The sequence below is a fragment of the Callithrix jacchus genome, chromosome 10 (assembly GCF_049354715.1).
Source record: "Callithrix jacchus isolate 240 chromosome 10, calJac240_pri, whole genome shotgun sequence".
Lineage (NCBI taxonomy): Eukaryota > Metazoa > Chordata > Mammalia > Primates > Cebidae > Callithrix > Callithrix jacchus.
The window spans coordinates 24,959,509-24,983,262 of NC_133511.1; the positions used below are offsets into that span (position 1 = coordinate 24,959,509).

The 23,754-nt window shown below is 51.0% G+C and overlaps 1 protein-coding gene across 11 annotated transcripts in view; it reads left to right on the forward strand.

Moving 5' to 3' along the window:
- Positions 1–23,754, forward strand: part of PKNOX2 (PBX/knotted 1 homeobox 2) — a 270,089-nt gene that overhangs the window by 179,074 nt on the left and 67,261 nt on the right. For all 11 annotated transcript variants that reach the window (XM_009007059.5, XM_035264995.3, XM_009007057.4 and 8 more), the window contains one exon: positions 8,582–8,690. In XM_009007059.5, the coding sequence (XP_009005307.1) occupies positions 8,604–8,690 (87 nt within the window). In that variant the 5' untranslated portion in view covers positions 8,582–8,603. The remainder of the gene's footprint in view (positions 1–8,581; positions 8,691–23,754) is intronic.

Here is a 23,754-nt window from a genome sequence, read left to right on the forward strand (position 1 = left end):
CTCAGCTTGTTTCCTGAGCAGCGGCTGCTGTCAGCTCTTGACAAATAATAATAAACCTGGGAATCAGGTTTGTCGAGGGGGGGCTTCAGTGCCTAGTTCATTTTTAGATATGTTTCTCTCTGTGTGCGTGCAGATGAGAGAGCACATGATAGTGTCTCTAGGGGAGGAGGGAGCCAGGGCTCCCAGGTGCCCTGACAATCCACCCTACCCGACACCGAGGAGGACCTGGAGGGCTCTCTGCTGTCTGATCTCTGGAGTTGCCTGCATGTTGAAAAAAAAAAAAAAAGAAGAAGAAAAAGAATTGAATAAAAGGCCTCAAGCTCTCTCCTTTCCCTGGGCCTCCCCACCTCTCCCACTCTGTTTGGCTAGAGATGAAGGGGTCTGGAGAGGAAGAAAAAGGGCAGAATCCCCTATCTTAAGTCAGAAGATTCCAAGGGGGCCATAGGCTGGGGGAGAGTGTTGACTCAGACCACCCCAGGGCAGCAGCTGTGGCCTCCCTCCTGCCTCCATTCCTGGGGGTGAACAGTAGGAGGAGGGTCTCATGGAATGGGAGACATACTCTAAATTGAGCATCACTGCAAAAGCAGGACCCAGGACCCAGTTTGGGGACACATTAGCAATGGCCCTTTGGGGCAGAACAGCACCCACTTTTCAGCAGACGGGACCCACTGCAGGTCACTGCTGCAATCCCCCTGCCTCCAGGTGGGAGAAGGTGCCTACAACCTCTGCGAGCAGAATGCAAGGCCTGTCCTCCCGCTTCCAACCAGCATGCTTTTTTTTTTTTCTGTTTTTTTATTTTTTTAATTTTGTTTAAAGGAACCAAAGGGGGAAAAATTGCCAAGTTGTAAAGTGCTTAAAGAGGAGATGAGAATCTTCATCAAAATGCTAAAAGCTGGAGGGGAGAGTAATGTGAGAACTCTTGCCTGCTATTTATGGGATTGATTCTCAGATCAAGAAGAAGCAAGCAGTTGGATGAAAGGAATTATTGTTAAGCTCCTCGGTAGGAAGATCTAATGGACAATTGCCGCTATCAGGGGGAATTAAATTGCTGTTTCAGTTTGTAAAATATATCAGCGGCTTTTTGAAGCCAGAAAAGGTGTGACAGCGAGGCAGGGAGGGAAGTGGGGCTCCAACACTCTGGTTCCTGGTGTGGAGAGGCAGGAGAAAGACCAGGAAGAGGGCATGGGAGCAGGTGGCGGTTGCTCCTCTAACTCCTCTGCTGCATGTTGTGAAGCCCAGTTTAAAAAGAGCTGAACTGGGGAGTCAAGGAGGAGAGGCTGCAGCCCTGGAACTCTGGCTCTTGTGTGAATTAGAGTGGCATGGCCATCAGCAAAGGGCAAGACGGTGGGGCTCCTCTTTGGGAAACCCTGTCAGATTGGAGTTTAAGGAAGGCAAGTCCTGTCCACGGAGGAGGGAGCGGCTGAGGAGGGTGATGGACCCGGTGCTGGGTCCCGTCCCCAAACACTGCTTTGTCATGCTGCCCGTGTGCCCATAATCTTTCCCATAGTGAACCGTGGATGCAGAGGGACCCAGAGTGGAAAACAGCACCCCCTCCTGCAGGGTCTGTAATGTAAGCTTCTGCTCATCTCTAGGCTGGGGTCAGTGAGTCCATAAGTGATCTGTTGGCCCGACCACATTGGGGACATATTGTTACTCTGAATAAAGAACAAACAGTAAAATGGTCTTGGGGGTGGAGAAGGGAGAGGAGATCGAGGCCCTTGGAAGGACCACAGGCCATTAGAGGGAGGCCACAATCCTTGGGATGTAAACTGGGTGTTGGGTAGGAAGGGTCTCTGATTTCCTGGTCTCACTGAAGGCCCTTACCTTTTCCAAAGCGCATTTGCTCCATGTGGCATTTAAGGGCTGAAGGAGGATTGAGAGAGAGAGATTTGCACATCTCTCAGGGAGTCAGAAGCAGGGAGTCCTAGCCAAAGCTCACGCTGGCTTCCGCTCTGTTCCCACTCTGTTCCCTGGGCACCAGCATCGTGATATTAGGGCATGACCTGGCACCACCTCCCAAGTTGGCTTCCCAGAAAGGTGGCAAATGACAATTAGTATGGAGAGCTATGGGTGGCCAAAGTGTCTGGCTGTCTTGGTTGTCATCTCTGCCTCCTCACTGAGTGTTCCCAAGAGGATCTGGAGGGGCAGTAGGGAAGCAGGTGTTCTGGCTGTGACATTCTGCAAGGATGCCGGGTGCAGTGCGCCCTGGGACCTGGGTCACTGTGGAGTCGCAGCTTATTTTTGACCTCTTAGCTGGCCTTCAGGACACAGAGTGAACAAGGGTGTCAGACATGAGTGCAAATCCCACTCACTTCCACTCCACCTGTTTCTCCTTCAGTAACATAGATACAACCTCCCTCCCTGGCTCCCAGGCTGCACTCCAAGCCTGACCTCATCAGACTGGGGGATCTCCATTTACCCCCGTCAGCCCAGGATCAGAAAGACAGGCAGAAAGTAGCACCCACTCAGCCCCACATTCCTTCTGCCTGAATCCTCAGGGTCCCCAGCTTCCTCTCAGCACCCACAGCCTCTGGGGTGAAGAGGCAGGAGAGGGTACTTGCTGTGTTGTAAGGGGGAGCAGCCTCTGAGGACCTTACCCCTCTTTCCAAATTCCTTAGTCCTCCCCTCCAGGAGCCTCCACTTCTCCCTCTTTTTGAAACATTTCAACTCGACAACTGATTTGGAGGTGACAGGGCCCTGTTCACATGGCCAAGCTTCCCAGCCCACAGTGCATCCTCTCTCTCCCTTCTGTCTTCCTCTGCCACCACAAATTGACCTCATCCTTGACACTGCTCAGTTCTCGGTGACAACTCCATCCACCAAGCCTCAGGGACCACCGAGCTCCAGCAGACACCCCGCCTCCGGCTTGTCAGTTCTACCCTTACTGGGCTTTGCAGAGAGACCTGGTGCATATGTGTGTTTCTGTGTGTGTGCTCGCATGCACCCAAACGCCTGTGCTTCTTTAGATAAATCCACAGAGTCACATGAAATCAGTGACAGGCTGACACCGTTATTTCAAGATTCATCGCTGTTAGCTGCCAGCAGAGGAGACCTAGCCAACTCCATTCCACCAGCAACACTTTTTTCCAGGCATAATTTATAGCACTGGGGTGAATTTGTTTCCAAAAGATGAATATCACACTATCAGCAACAGCTGCCTCTCATTTTTATTTGTTTTTAAATTTGACTCAAAGTCCAATTCTCCATACACATCCCAGGCTGCAAATCCTAAGGCGACTGATTACATGATTTAGTAAACAGGTTATATTATATAATGCAATTAAAACGGGGCCCTGCGACGCCACCTACAGGCCACTTCTGGGAAGGGAGCTGGGCCAGAGAAGATCATTTTGGACGCGGTGTTGGTGTTGGGCTGAGGGAAAAAGAGACGGATTGTGCCAGGGTTGAGGAGGCTGCCCCAGAGGGAGATGTTGAAGCCAGCCAGGTTACTAATGCAGCTTTTCGGTCCCTCCTGCTGAGTTCACTGTGTTATTTCAGCCTCCTGCAAATCTGTCTAGACGTCAGAACTCAGGCCTGGGCAGCTGCTCAGAGGGGACAGCTTGGGGTGGTGGTGGAGGGGTAACCTGGGGCGTCTGGTCTGAAGGGATTGACAGCTCCTGGCTCGCTGGCCTCAGGGGCCTCCTTCCTAATCTCCAACTAGACGGGAGGAAGAAAAGTCAGGCACTGACTGGCCTTTGGAAAGAAGCTACAATCCAACCCTTTCCGTTCCATCCAACAAGCATGAGTGCAGTGCAAATCCTGGACAAAGGCTTCTGGAATATTCTGGGGAAATCCCTTCATTTTGCAGTCTGAGAGGGAAAGTGACTTGTACAGGCTACAGAATAAGTGGTAGAATTCCTGGATATGGAATTCAGACTTTTTGACCCCAAGCCCCGGCTTGGAAGATGGTACTTGAGAGCTGAGGATAGCCCTGTGAATTCCCTCATCCAATCCCAAAGTTTACAGATGGGGAAATTGAGACTCAGAGAGGGGATGGGATTTTCGCAGCCCTTACTTGTCTCAAGGGAAGAAAAATCATGAACATACTGCTTGTGTGTGTCAGAGGACAGACAATAAGCATTCCTAGGGGGCCCTCAGCAGTGCCTCTTAGCTACTATGGAAGGGAGAGAGGAAGGGACAGGGAAGGAGGGAGGGAGGGAGGGAGGGAGGGAGGGAGGAAGGAAGGAAGGAAGGAAGGAAGGAAGGAAGGAAGGAAGGAAGGGAGGGGAAAAGAGGGAAGGAAGGAAGAGAGGGAGGGAGGGAGGAAAGAGGGAGGGAGGGAGGGGAAAAGAGGGAAGGAAGGAAGAGAGAGAGGGAGGGAGGGAGGGGCAGGAAGGGAAGGAGGGATAGGGAGGGAGGAAGGGAGGAAGGAAAGGAGGAAGAAAGGGGGAAGGAAGGGAGGAAGGAAGGGGTAGGAAGGAAGGAAGGAGGGGCACCTCCCCCTTGTCCTTGTGCCAGCCATGGGCCCAGCCTCCAGTTTGGGGCAGGTGGCTGGGACAGTGAGGGGCCAAGTGAGCTGGCCCTAATTCCCCTCTCCCCCCTCAATTTATCTCAGCTAGGGTCAGGGGCCAGGAACAAATGCTGTCAAGCCAGCTGGCCAAAGAGCTCCCAATTAGACTTTGTGTCTGATCCTGAAGGCCCTGAGCCCCCAACCCTGGCACCCTGGCCCAATTACTGCCCAGCAGCATTAACCCCTCAGTGCCCCAGGCCGTTAATGGAATGTTAATTGGTCTAATGGGTTTCATGTCAACAAGTCCTAATGAGATCCTTCCTAATGAGCTTGGTATTTTTTGAGTCTGTTTGTCAACACACTGAATTTGGGGCTCCGGACTGCAGGCCTGGTGGTGCAGCCTGGGTTGAGGAGGCTGAGGGGGGTGGGTGCTCAGGACTGCCCAGCCCATTTCCTAAAGGGGTGTGCTTTCCTGACCCTCATCCACTGACCCTGCCTTGCTGGCTCCTGGGCTCTGTAAAATGGCATTTTAGCTTCTTCTGATAATATCAGAGACACAAATAATTTCTTCTTGGATATCATTGTGGGGCCGAGTGTTGCATTAGAATTTTTCCCTCCTAGATGTCATATCATAAAGGTTTTCAGCACTGAACAAAACAAATAAAAAAGCAACCTTTCCCTGTCAGCCTGTCCGTCACGGGAAATCTCTCTGTGGGAGGTGCTCCTCGTCTGTCCTCCATTTGCAGTCTTGGCTGTGCCTCTTGAGTGCCCAGGTGTCTGGTGACAAAGCACTGGGTCCTCTGGACAGGGCCAAGCAGCCTCTCAGAGTCCAAGACAAAAGCTCTGAAGCCCAGGGCAGGGTTTGCAGGGGCTCAGGCCTGCTGCTCCCCTCCCTCTCCCAAAGAAAGTGCAAACATGGCAGTCTTCCCCCAAAGGGCTGGGACCCCCCCACCCTCCTCCACCTCCACTATGGCTCAAGGAGTTCTCCCACACCCCATGCAAAGTCCCAGCCAAGTCCCAGATAAGGCAAGTCAGATCCCCAAATTCCTCTCCAGGATGGTTGCACGTGGCCCCTCAGGAACTGGGGAAGTGCAGGTGTGGGTGGAGAGGTGTGAAGAAAAGAGCAGACTTCCGGACAGGGTGCAGGGTCCTGCAGCTGCTGAGCTCCCGGAGTGTCAAGTTGCCGGAGACTTATGTGCCTGAGCGAGCAGAGAAGGAAACTTAAGCCTCTGATGAAAAGGCCTCCTGTTCTCTTGCAGGAGAAGCCCCCACAGGGTAATGGGGCAGTGGCCTAGTGGCCTATGATGACCCCAAGGAGGGGGAGGGGACGGGGCCATCTGGGTCCTCAGAACATTGTCCCTGTGTCCTCTGCTGAGGCAGGTCTGGCCCTGCTCCACAGCCTGGTGCGCTCAGGACTGAACAGTCTCTTCTCAGCCTCACGGGTGGTTGTCTCTGGGCGCAGACTACTCTTTACCATCCCTCCTTACCCCCAGACAGGGCTCCCTCCTGCCGCTACTAATATTTCTAGGGACAGTGCCTCTAAAATGACCCTACCTTCCATTCACTGGACAGTGAACAAAAGAATATGAGTGAAAGGCGCCTTTCTGTGTAGTCTATGCCCTCCTCGTTGAGCCTCCTTTGTTTTCTCTTTATTATGACGTTCTAATTCATGGAATGAGGTTACCAAAGACCCAAGCCCAAGGTTAAAGAGAACTAGTCGCCCCAAGAGGGGAGAAAGCCCTCCTTCCTAGAGGCGGCTCCCACCCTGACTCTGTCCCCAGACTCCCTCTTCTGGAGGCTGCAGACACTACAGTGCTATAGCCCTTCACTTTTTTTCTGGTGGATGAGCATCTGTGATTGATGCTCCCAGGAAGAGATCCGCCATCCTGACCCTTGGGCTCTATCCAAAGTTGCCTTCTCTGCCAGAGTTCCAGGGAAGGCTATGCTTCATAGGCCCCTGAAATATTTCTATTCCCTTTATTTTATCAGGGTTCAAAAAAAGAGAAATTCCATCCCCTTTAATATCTCAAAAGTCTTAATTCTGGAAGTTCCTTCTGATATCTCAAGGAGTCTACATCTCCACCTGCCTTTTTTCCCTCTGCAATCCTCCTCACTCTGCTCTTAGTTCTCTGGAATGTTGACCATCATCCAGACAAAGACCCAGCTGTGAACAGAGGCCTTGGTTCCCCTGCCTGAAGAGAGAGGCTTCCCCAAGCCGCCCCCTCCACCCTGTGTCCCTTTGCTAAAGGAAATCGGATCTCGGGGTCCAGAGGTGTGTGAGATGGGTGAAGCCCTGTGTGCTGTTATTGTGAAGATATCCTGGCGGTCTGTCTTCTGAAGGAGGCCAGGCAGGAGCGAGTGACAGGCAGTGAGGCCAATGAGAACCAGCCTGCAGTCAGCAGTTTTAGCACGGGGCAGCCATCCCTCCCTATGAGTTCTCCACCCACTGCCGCCTCACTTTCTTCCTTCCTACAGGACCATGACCTCCCTCCCCTAGCCACGCTCCTTAGACAGAAGACCTTGCCTCGTTCATCTGTCCCACCACACCCCCTTAAATAGTTCTCTGCAGAGTTGGTAGTTGGTAGACATCTATTGAGTGAAACATGCATTTCCAGTGCTTTTTGCAGAAGGTCAAAGCATACTTGGTACTTTGGAGACTCAGGTCAAGTCAGAGTAGATCTTACTTCTGCTTCCTGAAAAAGAACCAAAAGAATGACAGGCACACACACACGGCCCTGGAGGCCGGCCCCTTTACTTGACAGCAGCTCCAAAGCACTCTCAAATTTCCACAGAATTCAGGTCTGTGAACATTTTGGAAGACCCTGGGAAGGGTCAGGCTGGAAGAGGGTGCAGCCCTAGGTGCCTCAGGGAGAGGGGACAGAGGGTGTGAGTGCTGTGCTCACAGAAGTTTCTAGGTCAACAGTGCCCTCCACCCAGGAGAAGGACAGTCCTGCACTCCACAGAGTCTCTTAGCAACCTCCTGGCGTACAGTGGACAGACAACCCTGCATCAGGCAACTAGCCCGTGGCTTCCAGATGTAAATACTTCAGAGCATCTACCGTAGCACAACAGCTCTCTGGGCATTCCGTTTCCTCGGGTGGCACAGCCAGCTGTCTCCACTTAGGGCACCACATCCCAGTTCAAGAGGAAATCTTGAAGTTTCATGGGGACAGCTCACCTGCTTACTGGGGATGGGGAAAAGATGGGGGTACGGTGGAGCAGACCCAGAGCTGGGAATCTGGAGGTGCTGCTTCCAACCCAGCTTCACTAACGAGCCCCCCAACCCCCGCCCTCCCTCTCACAAGTCGCCCTTCTACCAGCCAAAGAGGCAGGTAGCCCATTTGGCTCTGATAGCTCTTCTGACAGCCCCACATTCCGGTGACGGTGCTGAACCAAGGCTGAGGAAAGTCCTCCCTAACAAGATGTGCAGGCACATCTGAGGCCACACCCAGTCACAAGCCCGCGCCTGGAAAAGTACCTTGAGTGGACTGGCGTGCCCTGCCTCTTTCCCTTCCCCAAGGCCTCCAAGCAGCCACCCTGGGGCTACAGTCTGAGGAGGGGTCCGGGCCCCTAGGTCCGGGCCACCACTAGGGGGTGTGATGAGCCCTGGGGAGGGGCGAGCTCGGCGCTTGGGGACCCTGGATCCCTGGAGCTGACCTGAGGCCTTCCTACCCCTGTGCGCCGCTGTAGCAGCTCCAGAACGCCTGGGAAACAGCGGGGCCAGGAGCACCCTTATCAGGCTGGTACTCAGGGCCCTCCCTGGGGAAGGAGGGGTATCCAAATGGCCTCCAGTCCCCCGGTGCTACCACCAGCCAGGCCCCATTCTCCTTCATACCCCCTCCCCACACGCACACCAGGCCGGAGCTGATGCTGAACAAAGCGCCGCTGCAGGGGCACCGGTTGTTTTACATATGATTTGAATATTGTTTCTTTCAAGTCAAAATAGCACAGCAAGCCCCTCCCCACCCAGGCCTCTCCCTTAGCTTTCATTTGTTGCTCTGAAGGGCCTGCAACCCTGGCGGCATCCAGCCGGCCCAGGTGGCCCAGCGGGGGACACAGGGAGCTGCTGGGTGCCCAGGGTGGGCCCGCTGGGCGGTGTTAACGGTGCGGCCCCCTTTCTCCTGCCCACAGGTCCTCCATGTGAATCAATCCCATGATGCAACATGCCTCCCCAGCCCCAGCTCTGACGATGATGGCCACGCAGAATGTCCCGCCCCCACCCTACCAGGACAGCCCACAGGTGAGTGCGCAGGGGCCGCTGCCTCCACCACGCGGGGGGGGGGAGTGTGGTGGCCTTAGAGCCCCAGCTGCAGGCTGGGATATTCCAGGGGCCGACGGGCAGAGCCAGGCCTCCCACAACCATGTCCTGGCGGCACTCCGGGCTCTTCCCTGTCAGCCTGGGGAGCAAGAGGCCTGCAAACACGGACGCTGAGGGGAGTCACCAGGTTCAGACCCCAGGACCTAGGACTGGAAGCTGGAGTAGGGGGTCACAGTCCTTTTCCCCACCCCACCCCACAGACAGCAGACAAGCACAGCCAAACCCCTTTGTGCTGACTGGGGCGAAATCCACAGTTGGGGAAACTCAGGTACCAGATGTGAGTGGAACCGCCCTTTGAGTGTTCAAGAAACTTCCTACTCAGAGGCTCCTGGGTGCCAGGCCCCTCATTTTCCAGTCACTTGGGCCCTTTTGTCCTCCTCTGCCTGCCTATCAGGTGAACCTCTGTTCTCTTAAGAATTCTTCTGGGTTTCTACTTTTAAAAAGCCGAGATTCTTTCTCTACCAATGGCAACCCCTTCCCTGTGGTCCCCAGCTTCCATCCCTTAGCTCAGACACAGCCACCCCGGAAGATCTTCCCAACCCCGATTGCCACTCCTGCAGCAGGCCCTTCCTCAGCAGTGTCTTCTCGCTGTCTTCATGCTGTCAGCCCTCCTTCTCCTGGAAGCCTGCCCAGCTTGTGGGGGCTGCCCTCCTGCATCCTTGAGACCAGCCACTTTTCATATTTGCTTCCCCCAGGTGTTCCTCTTGCCTGCCCTTGGTTCTTTGGAAACAGTTTTGTGTCTGTGCTTTCACAGAAACCTCTGCTCTCTGACCCTTCCCTTCACGCTCTCCTGTCAATATGAATTTGATCACTATTTAGTGGGTAACTGTGATGTGAAATGCACCCAGATAGAATGTCCATCCACACATTCACCGTGTGCAGTAGGTGCCCGCTGGGTGCTGTGGGCAGGCTACCATCTGCACTCCTCCAGCAGCCACTCTCTACCCTCCCCTGCCATCCCCTACTCACTGGCATTTTCAAATGCAGCCATTCTCATGGATCACGCGGAAGATCCGTGCAGCATGAAAAGGATCTTAAGATGCAGATGCCGGGCTTGTGCTCACTATGGCCTTGACGTCCCCAGCCTAATGGGAGCATATAATAGCTGCTTTCCACATCATTGTCATCCCCCAGGAGTTTACCAGATGCTGTGGGGCCAGTCTCTAGCATGCCCGGCATACGGAGCACCTTTGACTGCTCTGCCCTTGAAAGTCCAAAAGCCCTGGTCATTCGCCAACCTCTGAGCATGTATCTATGGCCCAGCTCCCACATATCAAATCACATTACTTGCCCAGCTCTTCCAGCCTAACCCCATCCTCAGTGAGCCCGCTGCTCATGCCAGTAGCTTCCATGAACAAACCACAGGGTTGAACTTGGCCTTTACATGGCTTTTGTATTTGAAAGCTTCCAGGTATCCAACACTATGTCAAGTCCCTTCCCTCTGTAGTCTCAGCTCCCGAGACGAAGTTCAGAAGGAGCCTTCAACCAATGGGAACCTTTTGCCTTCCAAGAAAGAAGTGAGAGGAGATGCTAGGGGCCAGAATGGGGGCAAGATCATCCTTTTTCGATAGAAACAGACCCATCCCCACTCCGCTCAGCCAGCACAGTGGATGCCCACATATCGATTAAGTGGTAGGAGCTTGGGCTCCACTTGTTTTGTAACTGGATTCTCTCTCCAGACTTCAGTCAGAATGGGGAACACAGATGGGGACCCTTTCTGTATTTAGCAGGTGGTAGGTGCCAAGGCCCACACCTCTATACCCAAAGCCTCAAGGATAACCAGGGCAAGGCTGAGAGGTCAGAGAATACTCTGTTGGCATGGCCGGTGCTGCCCACTTCCCTCTCACCCACCCCTCCCTGTTTTGACTGCCTGGGCAGCTGGGAGAAGTTTTGGTTTGGTGGGGATTATCGGGAGAGCTGCAGCAAGGGCCTGCGTTGAATGCTGATCCAGAAGCCTAAGGATCAGCATACAGCTGGATTAATAAACCCCAGCTGCCAAGGGACGGATGGAGGTGGGCTGCAGCCCTAACGTGCTCAGTCCCCCAGAAGTTACCACTGAGCTGCTCTAGCCTTTGGGAGGAAGAAGGGAGACACCACTTTCGTATCTAAGGTATCAGGCAGAAGCCAGATGCAGGCACTGCCCGAAGGCTCTCCTCTCGGAGGATCCGCCAGAATGTCACCATTTAAAATCTTCACATTTAGAGCAAAGGAATAATTTGCCCTGGGGAAGCTGCCATGTGCTTGTAACCTAGGCAATCCACGAGTGAAATGTCTGATGAGCAGCATCAATGTCCATGGTGAATTGACCACGTCAAGGTGTTGGGGTCTTTATGACCTTGAGGAAGCCACTAGGCTATGGCCAAATTGCCATGGGCCTTCCTTAAGCTGAGCTGGTTCCCAGGGGAACTGAGTGGGATGTGGGGCCAAGGAGAGGAGTTAGGGTGGGTGGAGTGGGAGGGTGGGGAGCTGGGGGAGCCCCCCCCCCGTAAAGACTTCTGACTCTAGGGAGAAAGGCTTTTCTCTCCAGAGTGCTGGTATTTAAGGCCCTTCTGCCCACTCTTTTGGGCTTCTATGGGGGCTCCCTTGTAGGAACAGCTCTTCCCTGCGTGCCTGGCTGCTGGCGCTTTCTACAAACTTGCACTGGACCCCTGACTTCTTCCCTTTATGTTTTTGAGATATGGACTCCAGCTTCCCATGGAGAGACTCTACTGCATTTCCATGCAGAATGCTCATATCCCCAAGAACCAAACTGCTCTCTGAGACTCCATGTCTTCAGGGAAGCAGGGCCAGATAGGAATGTAGGTCGGGCATACCAGGGAATCCTGTCCAAAACAGAGCTCTCAGGAAACAAGGCCCACTCCCTCCTCATTCCTTTAGGTCTAATCTTGTTACTTTTGGACCCCCTACGACTTGTTTCCTCACAACCTGGGCAGCTGTGCACACCTCTCCATCAGCGCTTCAGAAACCCAGTTTCCTATACAGGCAACAAATGGACAGTCTCTGATATGAAGTCTCCCAAATGAAAAAGGAAGCGAGACACAGAGCCCTTCCTCTGAGACCCATGCGATCATTTTAATAATGTTCCCGTTGTGCTAAGGGCTAGCAATACCGAGCATAATCTATTCAAATGCACAGGAGAATCTCACTTTGGAAAATTAGGAATCTGCATTAAAAAATTCCCAAGCCCCGGACCTTCTTTATAATAAATTAGAATTTTTTTTCACGGCAAGTTCTTAACTTGGCAATTTCATTTTTGAAGTTTGGGGAATAAAGTTATTAAAAATGAGGGAGGTTTTTTTTTTCTTCCCATTTTAGTAGAGAAGCATTGGTTACGGCCTCATGCTATTTGGGCACAAGTCAAGTGTTACGATGGCTAAGCAGCATCTAGCCCCCCTCAGTTCTGTTGCAGTCCATCCTGTGGAAACTTTGCAATTGCTTGTAAGGCCATCATTGTCTGTTCATTGTGCACTGAAGGATGACTGTATGTTTAGGATAAAAGCAGGCTGGGTGAGGTGGCTCATGCCTGTAATCTCAGCACTTTGGGAGGCCCATGTGGGCAGATTGCCCAAGGTCAGGAGTTCGAGACCAGCCTGGCCAACACGGTGAAACCCCATCTCTACTAAAAATACAAAAAAGTAGCCAGACATGGTGGCACATGCCTATACCAGCAATTCAGGAGGCTGAAGAAGGAGTATTGCTTGATCCCAGGAGGTGGAGATTGCAGTGAGCCAAGATTACACCACTGCACTCCAGCCTGGGAGACAGAGTGAGACTCTGTCTCAAAAATAAAAAGAAACTGCAAAAGCAACAACCCAGTGGAACCCTCCCTGTGGCCTACTTCCTCCTTCTTGTGGCTTCCTGCTAAATTCTGCCAGAGTAGCAGTGCCCTCTACTGTCTAAATACAGGACCCCAATTCCAGCCGGCTGTAACTGAGTCCTTGATGCAGACCCCATCTTATTCCCTGAAGAGGTAGGGCTAAGTCACTGGGGTGGTGGAATTCTATAGTGATTGCCTGCCGAACACACTGTCTCTAGGGAGACCTGGATTTGACCTAGGTGTGCGGTCCTCAGTTCAGTGCGTTGTATTGATTCCAACATCACCCACTTCTGTTCTGCAGCTCTGCCACAGTGGGCCTGCCTGTCAGCTGGTCTTTCATGGGCCCCTCCTCCCACTGACCCTTCTGTTTGCTCCTATTCTGTTTGACCTCAGCATCCCCACTGACCCTTCTGTTTCTCTCCTCTCCTGCCTTGCTTAGAATCCCAGTAAGTGTCATTCCAGCCCCGCTCCCAGAATTTTCTTGGAAACACACAACCACCCTGTCACTCCTTCTAGGCAAATACCTCTAATTCTTGTACTCTCAGAAATGTCACTCGAGACCTTCCTGTAACACCCATATGCAACATCACCCACCAAGCAAAGTTCTCACTTCCTTAGCGCCATCAGCCACTCCAGGGAGCCATCCGGATTCACTAGCGAAGGCAACCACTTCTCTCCCCTCACCTTCCCACACAAAACACACCCTCACTATCAGCACCCCCCGCAACTCTTCATCAAACACAGACACATACCTACTGTTCCACAAATATCTTTGCCCTTGGCTTATTGGCAAGACAAATATTGTATCTGGTCTATTTGAGTATGTATTCGATGTTTAGTATGCCTCATTCTGCATGTCCCCTGCATATCAGCTACATGAGCATTGGACTAGAAAGCAGAAATCCTAGCAGATCCTAGTCTGACCCACTAGGCACAGCCCCTGTTGATGTAGAACTAAACTCAATGGATAGTTTAGGAACAAACTGATGGGGAGGTAGCTAGGTGCTTACGTAGCATCACTTGATGATGAATGGCATTAAAAGAGTTTTGTCAGTTCACCAAAGATGCAGCCTCATTTTTGACCAGAGGGAGACAAGACAGGCAGTTAGAACTCATAGTTGAGGTCCGATTTGGGAGGCTCACTTCAGAAGGAAGTAAATGTTTGCTTAAGGCCCCTTTGTGAAAGCTGCATCCCTCCCATTCCCCCCACCCCAATCCTCCAGCATCCCTCAGAGCAGGGAGAATGTTGTCTGGGACTCCAGGACACAGCACTCAGAGATCTGGGGCCAAGGCAACAGTGTCTTACCTAACCTGCAAGAGGAAGACTAAGACTGGGCCAGCCACACTGAGGAAGCCAGACCCGTCTCTCTGGGCACCTTCTTTCCCTCCCTGTCCTAGCACCATCCCCACTCCAGGTGGGGCCAGGGGAGGCAGGCATCCTGGGGAAGCTGGATGGGCTTTGATCAGTCATTAGAATCCCCATGCTGGTTTCATTAACTGGAGGCAAAAGAGGGTGGCTGGGGCCCCTAGCTGTGAATGGCCTCCATCCAGGCCACACAGCTGTGACAGGCAGAAGCGGGTTCAGATGTTTTCACACTCGCTTTACATTCCTCTCATCTCTTTAAGGGCCGGAGCCCCCTGCCTTGCAGGGCCCTCTGCTCAGCTGCCTGTGAAACACATTTGCTTTGCAGCAATAGAGTTAATTCAGCAGCTTTGAAAGTTCCCCTAAGCCTTTTCTGTGATGGTGATTGACAGCTCCCTCTGCCCCTGGGGGCAACACTCCAGGGACCATAAGAGGACCCACCTTCCCTTGCTTTGACTCACCAAAACAGACTCTTCCCTTTCTTTTTTCTTTTCTGCTGGGCCTTTCTTCTCTTTGTGCACAGTGACCTCTCTCTCTCTGCCTGCTTGGGCCACCCATGTCTTTAAACTGGACATATCCTCGAACTCCAGCTCACCCAAGACCCGGACTCTTGATTGTGTAAAAGGCAAAAACAACCTTCAGGTCCAACCATGGGGCCTTTATGCCCCATGTAGGAGATGGTGGGCTGTCAGCATGACTTTAAAGCTTGGGAAGAAACACTCTGCTGGCTTGGTCTAGGTTTTTTATTTGATGAACTTACTGTATTCTGAGATTTACCAAAAACAGAGATTTTATAGTCTACCCCCTTGTCCCCAAGCAGGACAAATGCCCTAATCAGCTACAAAAATGGTTAATGGCCCAGGGATACGAAGCCTAAAATAAATCAAGGGACAGGTGATCCAAGTCAGCAGCGGGTCTGGGGAGGATCTCACACGCTCCGCCTCCCTTTCCCATGCTGTTGGTCTTAGTAGATCTTCGGAAAGCTTTGGTGTCTGTGCAGCCTGGCAGGAGGCGGGCGGGTGAGTTAGGGCCCCAGGATGCTTTATGTCCTTGTAGTCTGTGGTCTGAAGAGGAGGGTGGGGTGACTCAACCTAGTAGAAATTCAGGAATCAGGCCTTGTCCCAGCTTCATTATTGATGACTTATACAAATTTAGGCGAGTAATTTCGTAGCTGTTTCTTTCATTCACTCATCCATTTGATAAACATTGAGTGCTTCCTGTGGACCGTGCAGACATTGTGCTGCATACTCCGGTGCGAAATCAGCAGAGTTCCTGCCCTCTTGGAGCTTACAGTCCATTCGGAGTCTTATTTTCTGCGTCTGTAAAATGAGAATACCTGCCCTCCCTGCCTTAGGAGGCTTTTGAGAGTGTGGGTACAAAAAGCACAGTGGAGTTCCTCGGCCCCTTTTCACCTCCACCCCGACTTGATTCTTCACTCAATCACCCGCACATCTCTGGCAGCACAGATGGGATTGAATGTTAATTACTTTTTATTAGGAACACAATAGTCATGTCAAATAGGTTTTTCCCGCTATGAACACACACTTACACACACACACACACACACACACATACACAGCTGTGCACACACTGGGATTCTGGCATGCCCTCAAAAGGACCTATTGGAAACCGCTGGTTTGGGACTATTAGAAAAGGAAAGGATCTTCCAGAGGGAAGCGATGGGATGGGCAGGGGGCATCAGTTCCCAGGAAACTGCACAAAGCCAGGAAGTGGAACAGCTTTTCTCTCTTAACCTCCTGTCATTGACAGCCCAGGAAATTCAGTTAGGGCCAGCAAATGTTCTATGAGTCACATTTTGTAAACCACCACTTACAAACCCTTTTAAAATTAATTAACTAACTGAAACTCCATTGTACACCACTGAGTAACTCTTCTGTGGTCTGTTCTATCCACTTGGCCCAGGATCAGAATGAAGGTGACCAAGGCCCTCTGTTCCGAGAGCCTCTGAGCTACGTTGGGCTGCCCGGCTCTGCTGCTGGCCCTTCGGCTCCCTGGGCTAACTGGGTTGGGGAATATTTTGAGGAGCCTTCTTTGGCTTCTCCCACTTTGGGACCCCTGAGGCCTTGACTGTATCACTCAGTCATTGCCTCTTTCGGTCTTTTAACACATGGGAGTGCACCACAGGCAGGCATGGAGCTGCGAGTCCAGCCTGCTCAAGAGATAGGCAAGGGGCCTGCTGTTGCAGGTGTTGAGGTGCAGTTGTTCAGATGAGGCAGGAATCCAGTCTGCGTAGGTCTGAGGAGGGCGGAGAATCAGGAAAGGCTTCTTGGGAGGGTTGAAGCTACAGCTGGATGGGAGGGAGGCTGCAGCGGACATGAGGACAGTCCCTGCTGAGACAGCTGTGGGAGCAAAGGCAAGAAGATGGCCACAATCGGGTGCATTCAAGCAACCATGGGTAGGTCTGAGGCTATGGGGTAAGAGGAAGAGGGCTGTGCAGGTAGCAAGGCTGTCCGTGAGCAGTTTTCAGCATCTTTCAAAGTTCCCCTAAGCTTTCTCTGTGACTGTAACAAAAGGATCCCTCTGCCCCTGGGGGCAACACCCCAGGGACCATATGGGGACCCACCTTCTTTTGCTTTGACTCATCAAAGAAGACTCTTCTCTTTTTCCTTTTCTGCTGGGCCTTTCTTCTCTTCGTGCACAGTGGCCTCTCTGGCTGCTTGGGCCACCCATGTCTTTAAACTGGACATATCCCCGAACTCCAACTCACCTAAGCAGACCCAGATCTGGAGCGCCCTGAGGGCTGTGACCCTCAACATTGTTCATGCCCCCTGCTGCCTCCTACCTGTTCAGGCCAAACTTGATGTTTACTAAGTGGCCTCAAGCCCTGACCTCTTCCCAGGTCCTTGGCTTCCCTCCTGGTTGCCAGGAAACTGATCCCATACCCGGCTTGCTCCGAGCTGGAGGGAGTGCCAGCAGCCCCTAGAGGGCCAGGCCTGGGCAGCCCCAGGGGGCCAGAACACAAGGTTTTGGCAGCCTAAGGGGGTCAGTGTTTTCAGACAGAGACTCTGTGGGGGCTGGGGTGTGTGGGTGTAATAGTCACAACAAGCAAGACTATGTGGAGGAGGGGTTGGGGGAGGCATGGGAGGTGTGGGGTCACTTGGGCAGGATCTGAACAGGGGGTGGGATTTGGATTTGGTTCAAAGGAGAAATCTAGGAAAAGGAAGCATTAGAATTGCTTAGAAACCATGGTTGGCCGACATCTGCTGCTTGCAATGCACCCTCACATATGGTCTCATAGCAGCCCTGGGAAGAGATATTAATAGCTCCATTTTTACCTGATGGGGAAACTGAGACCCAGAAGAACTGAGTCATTGCCTTGGGGAAGTGACTCATTTCCTCTGAGCATCAATTCCAAGTTGGTAACATGTAATGTGACCTTCTGCGACACCAGGGGCCCCCTTTTCCTGTACTTGAACTCACAATTGCCTGCTTCCCAGGGAGCTTATGCAGAATGGGTACTTTCAGCAGGGGTAGCACCCATACTGGCAGGACCCCCAGGGCAGCCCACACAAGAGAAACAACAGCAGCCCGCTCTCAGGGTGTGGGCTGTAGGCTGTGTGGATTATATTAACAATAACCACCATATGCTGAATATCTACTGAGTGCCAGCTACTTTGGATATAATTGTCTCATTTAATTCTGAACACCCTGTACCTTGAATATAATTATTCCCATTTTATAGATGAGGACCCTGGTTGAGAAAGGTTGAGTAACTTGCCCAAATCACACAGGCAGGAGAGAGCCAAATACAAAGTAGAGGCTCATCCCCAGCACATCGTGCTCTGTCCCATCGTGCTCTGTCCCATCGTCTCCAGCTCTGGGCTGACCCCCAGTTTCCCCCAGTCAGTTGTGTGGTCCAAGGATTCTGGGTCAAGGAGGTAAATCTGCAGCTAAATGGAAGCATTCAACCGGACTCGCCCACTCCGTGCCAGTCACTCCTGATCCAGCAGATATTTCAGATACTCTCTCTACCAGACACTGAGGCTATGATAGTAAACAGGAAGGCCCTGGTCCTGCCCTCAAGGATCCTACAGTCTAGTGAGGAAGAGAGGCAAGTGAGCAAGCAGGTCGCAGCAGCCTGGTGAGGGCCATGCAAGCCTGGGGCAGAGGAGCCTGACCCAGTTCCAGATGCTCTGCCATCATCCACTGGAGGAGATAGCCATGCCCACCATGGTGGTGGGAGGTAGGAAGCACCCTGCCTATTTTTCAGGTGAGGAATCTGAAGCCCCAGAAGGTAAAGTTACATCTTTAAGGTTGTAAGTGGTAAGGGTGGGATTCAAAACTAGCTCTATCTGAAACCAACGCTTCTGCTCTCCCCAGTGCCAACCATCTTCTATGGGTGCTGGAAAGACCTTGGTGTCAGCCCCCCTTCTACACCATCTGCTCCCACCTCCCATGAGCAAGAGAGGAATTCTTAAGGGAAGCTTGCAGGAGGCAGCAGGTGAACGAAACTCAGGCCTCCAGGCTCCAGAAGGCTTGCAGCCCCTGCAGGCAGGTTTCCTCTGGGCCCTAGGTCTCCAAGCTCCTCGTAGCCTTGGAGGGAAGTCAACCCAGCAATGAGCCACCTCTGTTTAATAAACCAGCTGTGCCTTCCTACTTGGGTTCTGCATGGGAGAACTGTTTCTGGTACAATCATTGTTGGGAAAATGATTTGAACTTGTAGGGGAGAAGTTTGTTGAGGGAGAGGGACAAACTGCGACCAGCAGTGAGGATGGGGTGGACTAGATAGAGACTTAGAACATGTGCATGGGGGGTGGGGTGAAGTTTCATTCTAATTTGAGCCCCACTATACCGCCTGCCTGTTTTTTCACAGAGAGGGGAAAATCTTCCCATTCTCTTCTTCAAAGTAAAGTAATTAAATGCTCCCATTCACATAGTGTGATTAGTCAGAAAGCCCTCTGTGGGTTTCTGTTTTCTCAACTGCAAAATGGAGATGATGATAACCTACTGCATAGGGTTATTGTCAGACATGAAAGCCTACATAAGCTTTTTCTTTTTTTGGTTTTTAGAGACAGGGTATCACTCTGTCTCCCAGGCTGGAGTGCAGCGAAAAGACCATAGCACACTGCAGCCTCAACTTCCTGGACTCAAGCAATCCTCCTGCCCCAGCCTTCTGAGTAGCTGAGACTACAGGCACACATCACCACATCTAGCTAATTTATTTTACTTTTTATACAATGGGTTCTCATTTTGTTGTCCAGGCTGGTCTTGAATTTCTAGCTTCAAGCAATCCTCCTGCCCCAGCCTTCTGAGTAGCTGAGACTACAGGCACACATCAGCACATCTAGCTAATTTATTTTACTTTTTATGCAATGGGTTCTCATTTTGTTGTCCAGGCTGGTCTTGAATTTCTAGCTTCAAGCAATCCTCCTGCCTCAGCCTCCCAGAGCACTGAGATTACAGGTGTGAGCCACCACACCCAGCCCAGAACTATTTTATTAGCTTATTAGAACAAAACATGTCACTGTTGCCCTGCAAGTGGAAAAAGATGATGCTTAACAGAAAAGAAGCATCTGTGGGGGCTTTGGGTGTCAGTGAGAGCAGGTACGATGTCTCCCAGCACCCCTTAAAACACACCAGGGAGAATATCCTACACATTTTCATGAGTAGGAGGCCAGACCGCCAGTGTGGCTGGATCTCTCAGCCCCACTCAGATTTTGCACCCCTGCACATACATCTGACAACCCTCACCTCTTCCCACTCCTTTTTAGGATGGGAAAAGAAGGAACCTTCAAACCCAGAATGTGGGCAGGGGTTCCTTAGCTGCAAGCTTAAGGCAGAACTGGTTCTGGTTAGATGGCAGAGAGAAGTCCAGTGGTTATAGCACCTGTGGGAGGGAAGTGTATGAAGGTGATGGCCCCAGGGTCTTTGCCCCAAGAAAGAACCTTAGGCCAAGAGAGGACGTGGGAAGTGCAGAGCCCACTTCAGCCTCCCAAAGCACTGGGATTACAAGTGTGAGCCACCGCACCCAGCCCAGAAATATTTTATTAGCACATGTGTAGGTACTGGCACAGCATCACAGCTCACAGGGACCTCCCCAGGGAATGCTGCCTCCTGCCCCATCAGTAGCCATTGTCTGGTTCTCTTGATTAATCCGCACAGCCTGAACCTGTAGAGTGAGGATTATCTCCTGCATTTTACAAATTAGGAAACCAAAGAGGTCAAGAAACTTGTTCCAAAACACGTAGCTAATAATTGACAGAGGAGTATCAAACCCAGGGCTGACTCCTCTGCTCTTTCCATTCTCTGAGGCTTTTCTGGTCTCCAAGGCAGTTCTCAGGACATTGTTCCACATTGTCCCTCCTCTGTGCCTTAGCTTCCCCTGGTTGAAAAGAAACAGTCCTCCATGCCTGCACTGATGGCCTACCTGCCCCTGTCCCTTGCAGGCTGCCAAGGTAGGGTCTCCAGAGTGCTCTGAGGGCTCCTTGGAGAAAAGCTCCAAATCTGGAGTGGCCAGTTCTGAGACCAGCTGTGAATGCACCAGGTGGCCTCCTGGAGTGGGTAAGAAGAGTGTCTTCCCCTCCAGACCACAAAGAATGGAAGAAAGCTACTTGGGGAAAAACCGCAGTTAGAGGTGTGCTAGTAAATATTTAACAACTGGCTCTCTGGGAGTGGGGTAAGGGGAGGGCAGGGGTAAGCCCTGATTTGCCGAATTGCCAGTCTCCATGGTGTAAATGCTCCCACCATGGCTAATTTCAAGCTCCCAATGTCATGTCAACCGGCTTGCAAAATTTCCAAAAATTTATCAATTGGCTTTTACAAGCCAGAACAAGGCAGTTCCAGCCCACTGCTTAATAGCTGCACCCTGCCCTGGTCTACGCTGATCCTACTCTTTAGGCTGTGCTGCCCAGTAACATCCCCCCAAAAAACTTACTTCAAGTTATCCCATCCTCCTGGCCCCCAAACCCTGTGGACAGCTGCAGGTCCTCTCCCTTGAGCTCCAGTTCTTGGGAAGTGGATGTCTCTGGCTAGAAAAAGAAACCTATTTGGGGATAAACACTCATTCTCCAACCTGCAGGAAATGCAGTTTGCTGACTTGGCCCCCATGAGCTACATAAATTTGAGTCATCGTCCTCCTCAGACCAGCTCCGCTGTCTTCTTCCCGTCCTTCTGCCAGTCACAGCCTCTCAGCTGGGGCCTCTTGGGACACTGGCAAGTGTCCGCTTTTGATTTACATTTTATTCTGAGCTTTTCTCTTTCACCCAAATGGACCCTCCGCCCGACCTTTCCCTGAAGTCCTGCCTAGGAAGGGGGAGGTGGGAGGAAAAGAAGCACCTCCTTCAACCCTCTTCATCTCAGGAGCTCAGCTAACAGAAGCCACTCATGGATTCCTTCAAGGACACAAGGAAATTCACTCCTAGTGGGCAGAGCAGAGCACACTGCTCCCCCTACATTTCACCCTCAAACGAGCTGTGCAGACATAGCTGTGCCTTGCTTTATGGCAGAAGTACATTCCGGAAATCTCGTGTTTAATAATAACAACCTCTCCTCCATCTGTGAAGCACTCTAGAGTTTCCAAAGCATTTTTACATACTACACATCGTCGAATCTGAGCCTCTCAGCAGTGCTGTGTGGTGGGTGGTGATTATTAAAACACCCTCATGGTGTCTGAGCCTGCCAGAGTTGGAGGGGACTTCAGATGTCATGTAACCAAGCCACCCAGCTGAAGCTCCCATCTTCTCCCTGGTGGCCCAGCTGGTCAGTCCGACTCTACTTGGCCTCTGTAGTGGCAGGAAATTCACCTGGAGAGGGGGGCAGCCCACTCCAGCCTTAGAGAATTGGAGGCTTGGAGAGGTATTATTTAGGTTGTCTCCTTGTTACAGATCTAATGCATTGTTTGTAGTTTGGCCCTTCGAGTCATACAGAACTGATATAATAAAATCCCCTCATTCAGATATTCAAAGGGGGCTCCCATGTTTCCCCCAGCCCCCAAACCTTGTTTATATCTTCCAGGTTCCTTCAAATATTCCTCATACAGTGAAGCGCAGAATCCCTTTACCATCCTGGCTGACTCTGCTTTGAACGTACTTTCATGTACTTGTTTAATCAGAGTAGTGCAGGACCGGAAGTTTCTACGTGCTGTGAACGATGCCTTTGCTAATGCATCCTCAGCTAGCACTAGTTTAGGTTGGATTTTTTTTTGACAGACATTACACTTTGGATATAGTGAGCCAGCTGTCAACTAAAACACAGCTACTAAGCCATGTCTCTCCTTCTCTGCACTTCAATATTGATTTTTCTTGGTCCAAATGTTAGAAGTGTTAAATTTTAACTTATTAGATGAAGATTAATCTTATCAGATTTAGCCCCTTGCCAAAATCTGTAAAGATCTTTTGGATTCTAGTTTCACGGCATTCATAAATTTCTTGAGCATTTCTTTAGATGTTCTCTAAATCACTGATTAAAGTGCTGAATAAGAGGATAAGGAGGAAGCACGTGACGCTCTTCTGGAAACCTGCCCTAAGCTGACATCTATCCTTTAATTGTCATCCCTTGGGTGTAGTTTGCTAATCCATGCAATTGTCCACCAGGCTGCCTCTCTCCACATTTTCTGCAAGGCTATCGTGGGAAATACCTTGCTGAGGTCACTTACACCATGTTTTCCTGATCTGCAAGCTTACTGATCATGTCAGATCCACAAACTGAGCTTTCTGATAGCAGGCACTCATCTTTGTGACCCCAGTGCTGAGCACGGTGCCTGGTACATGGCAGGGACTCAAGAAGTTTCTGAAGAAATTATCCGCTGCATTAATGAATGAAGGGATGAATCTGGCCCAGATTTGTGTGAAGATTACTGGGTTGTAGTTTTTTCATAATTCACTATCTTTCTCTATTTTGAAAATTGGAACAGCATCTGCTTCTACTTTCTTTCTTACAGCACCTCCTTAATACTCATGGATCCCAAAAAGTCACCAATTTGCTTACTGATGAGAAAATAGGAGCTTAGGAAAGTTAAAGAATTTTCCCAAGGTCAAAGGCTAATAGAGGAGACAGTAGGATTCAAGAAGTTGTCTTCTGGCTTCCAGACACCATGATGCTATGTCTAGTCTCTTACCCACTGAGATTGGAAAGGCTCCCCCGGATCAGCCAGCAGTGGCAAGGGTATTTCTTGATTCCTAGATGGTATTATAAACAATGATACCATCTAGGAAAGCAGGTACATCTCTTTTACAGTCTCAACCTCATTCACCACCCATGATTCATCTATTCATTGATTCAACAAATATTTATTGAGCACCTACTAGTACCAGGCTATTCTGGGTCCTAGGAATGCAACTGCTGCAATCACTCCATGAGCTTAAGTTTTAGCTGGGAGTGAAGAGAAAATCAATAAGCATGTAAATATAGAATATGGTCATGGTAAGGGCTATGAAGAAAAATAAAGCAAAAGGCAGACAGAGGGGCTATACATACTCCAAAGAGGTGGCATCTGAGCGGAGATCTAAATGAAGAAGACATGCAAATGTCTGGGGGATATATGCACCAGCAATGCTTGTATTCATAGAAGTTTAATACTTTTTCTTCCAGAAAGCAGGGACCTAGATTTATATGATGAGCTGTGCAATTGTAAAATATCTGATTCGTTCAAGCCATGTTCATTCATTTATTCACTCACTCATTTTACCCGCAAATACCTTGATTAAGCGTCAAACCTTTTTATAAGACTGTGCCAGTTGGAAGCTGGGGATGAAGGAGTGAACAAGTCCTCAGAGGAGAACACAGATAAGTACATGCAGCCCAGCAACACAGCGTGGGTAGAGCTACCTTTGTGCTATGGATGCAGT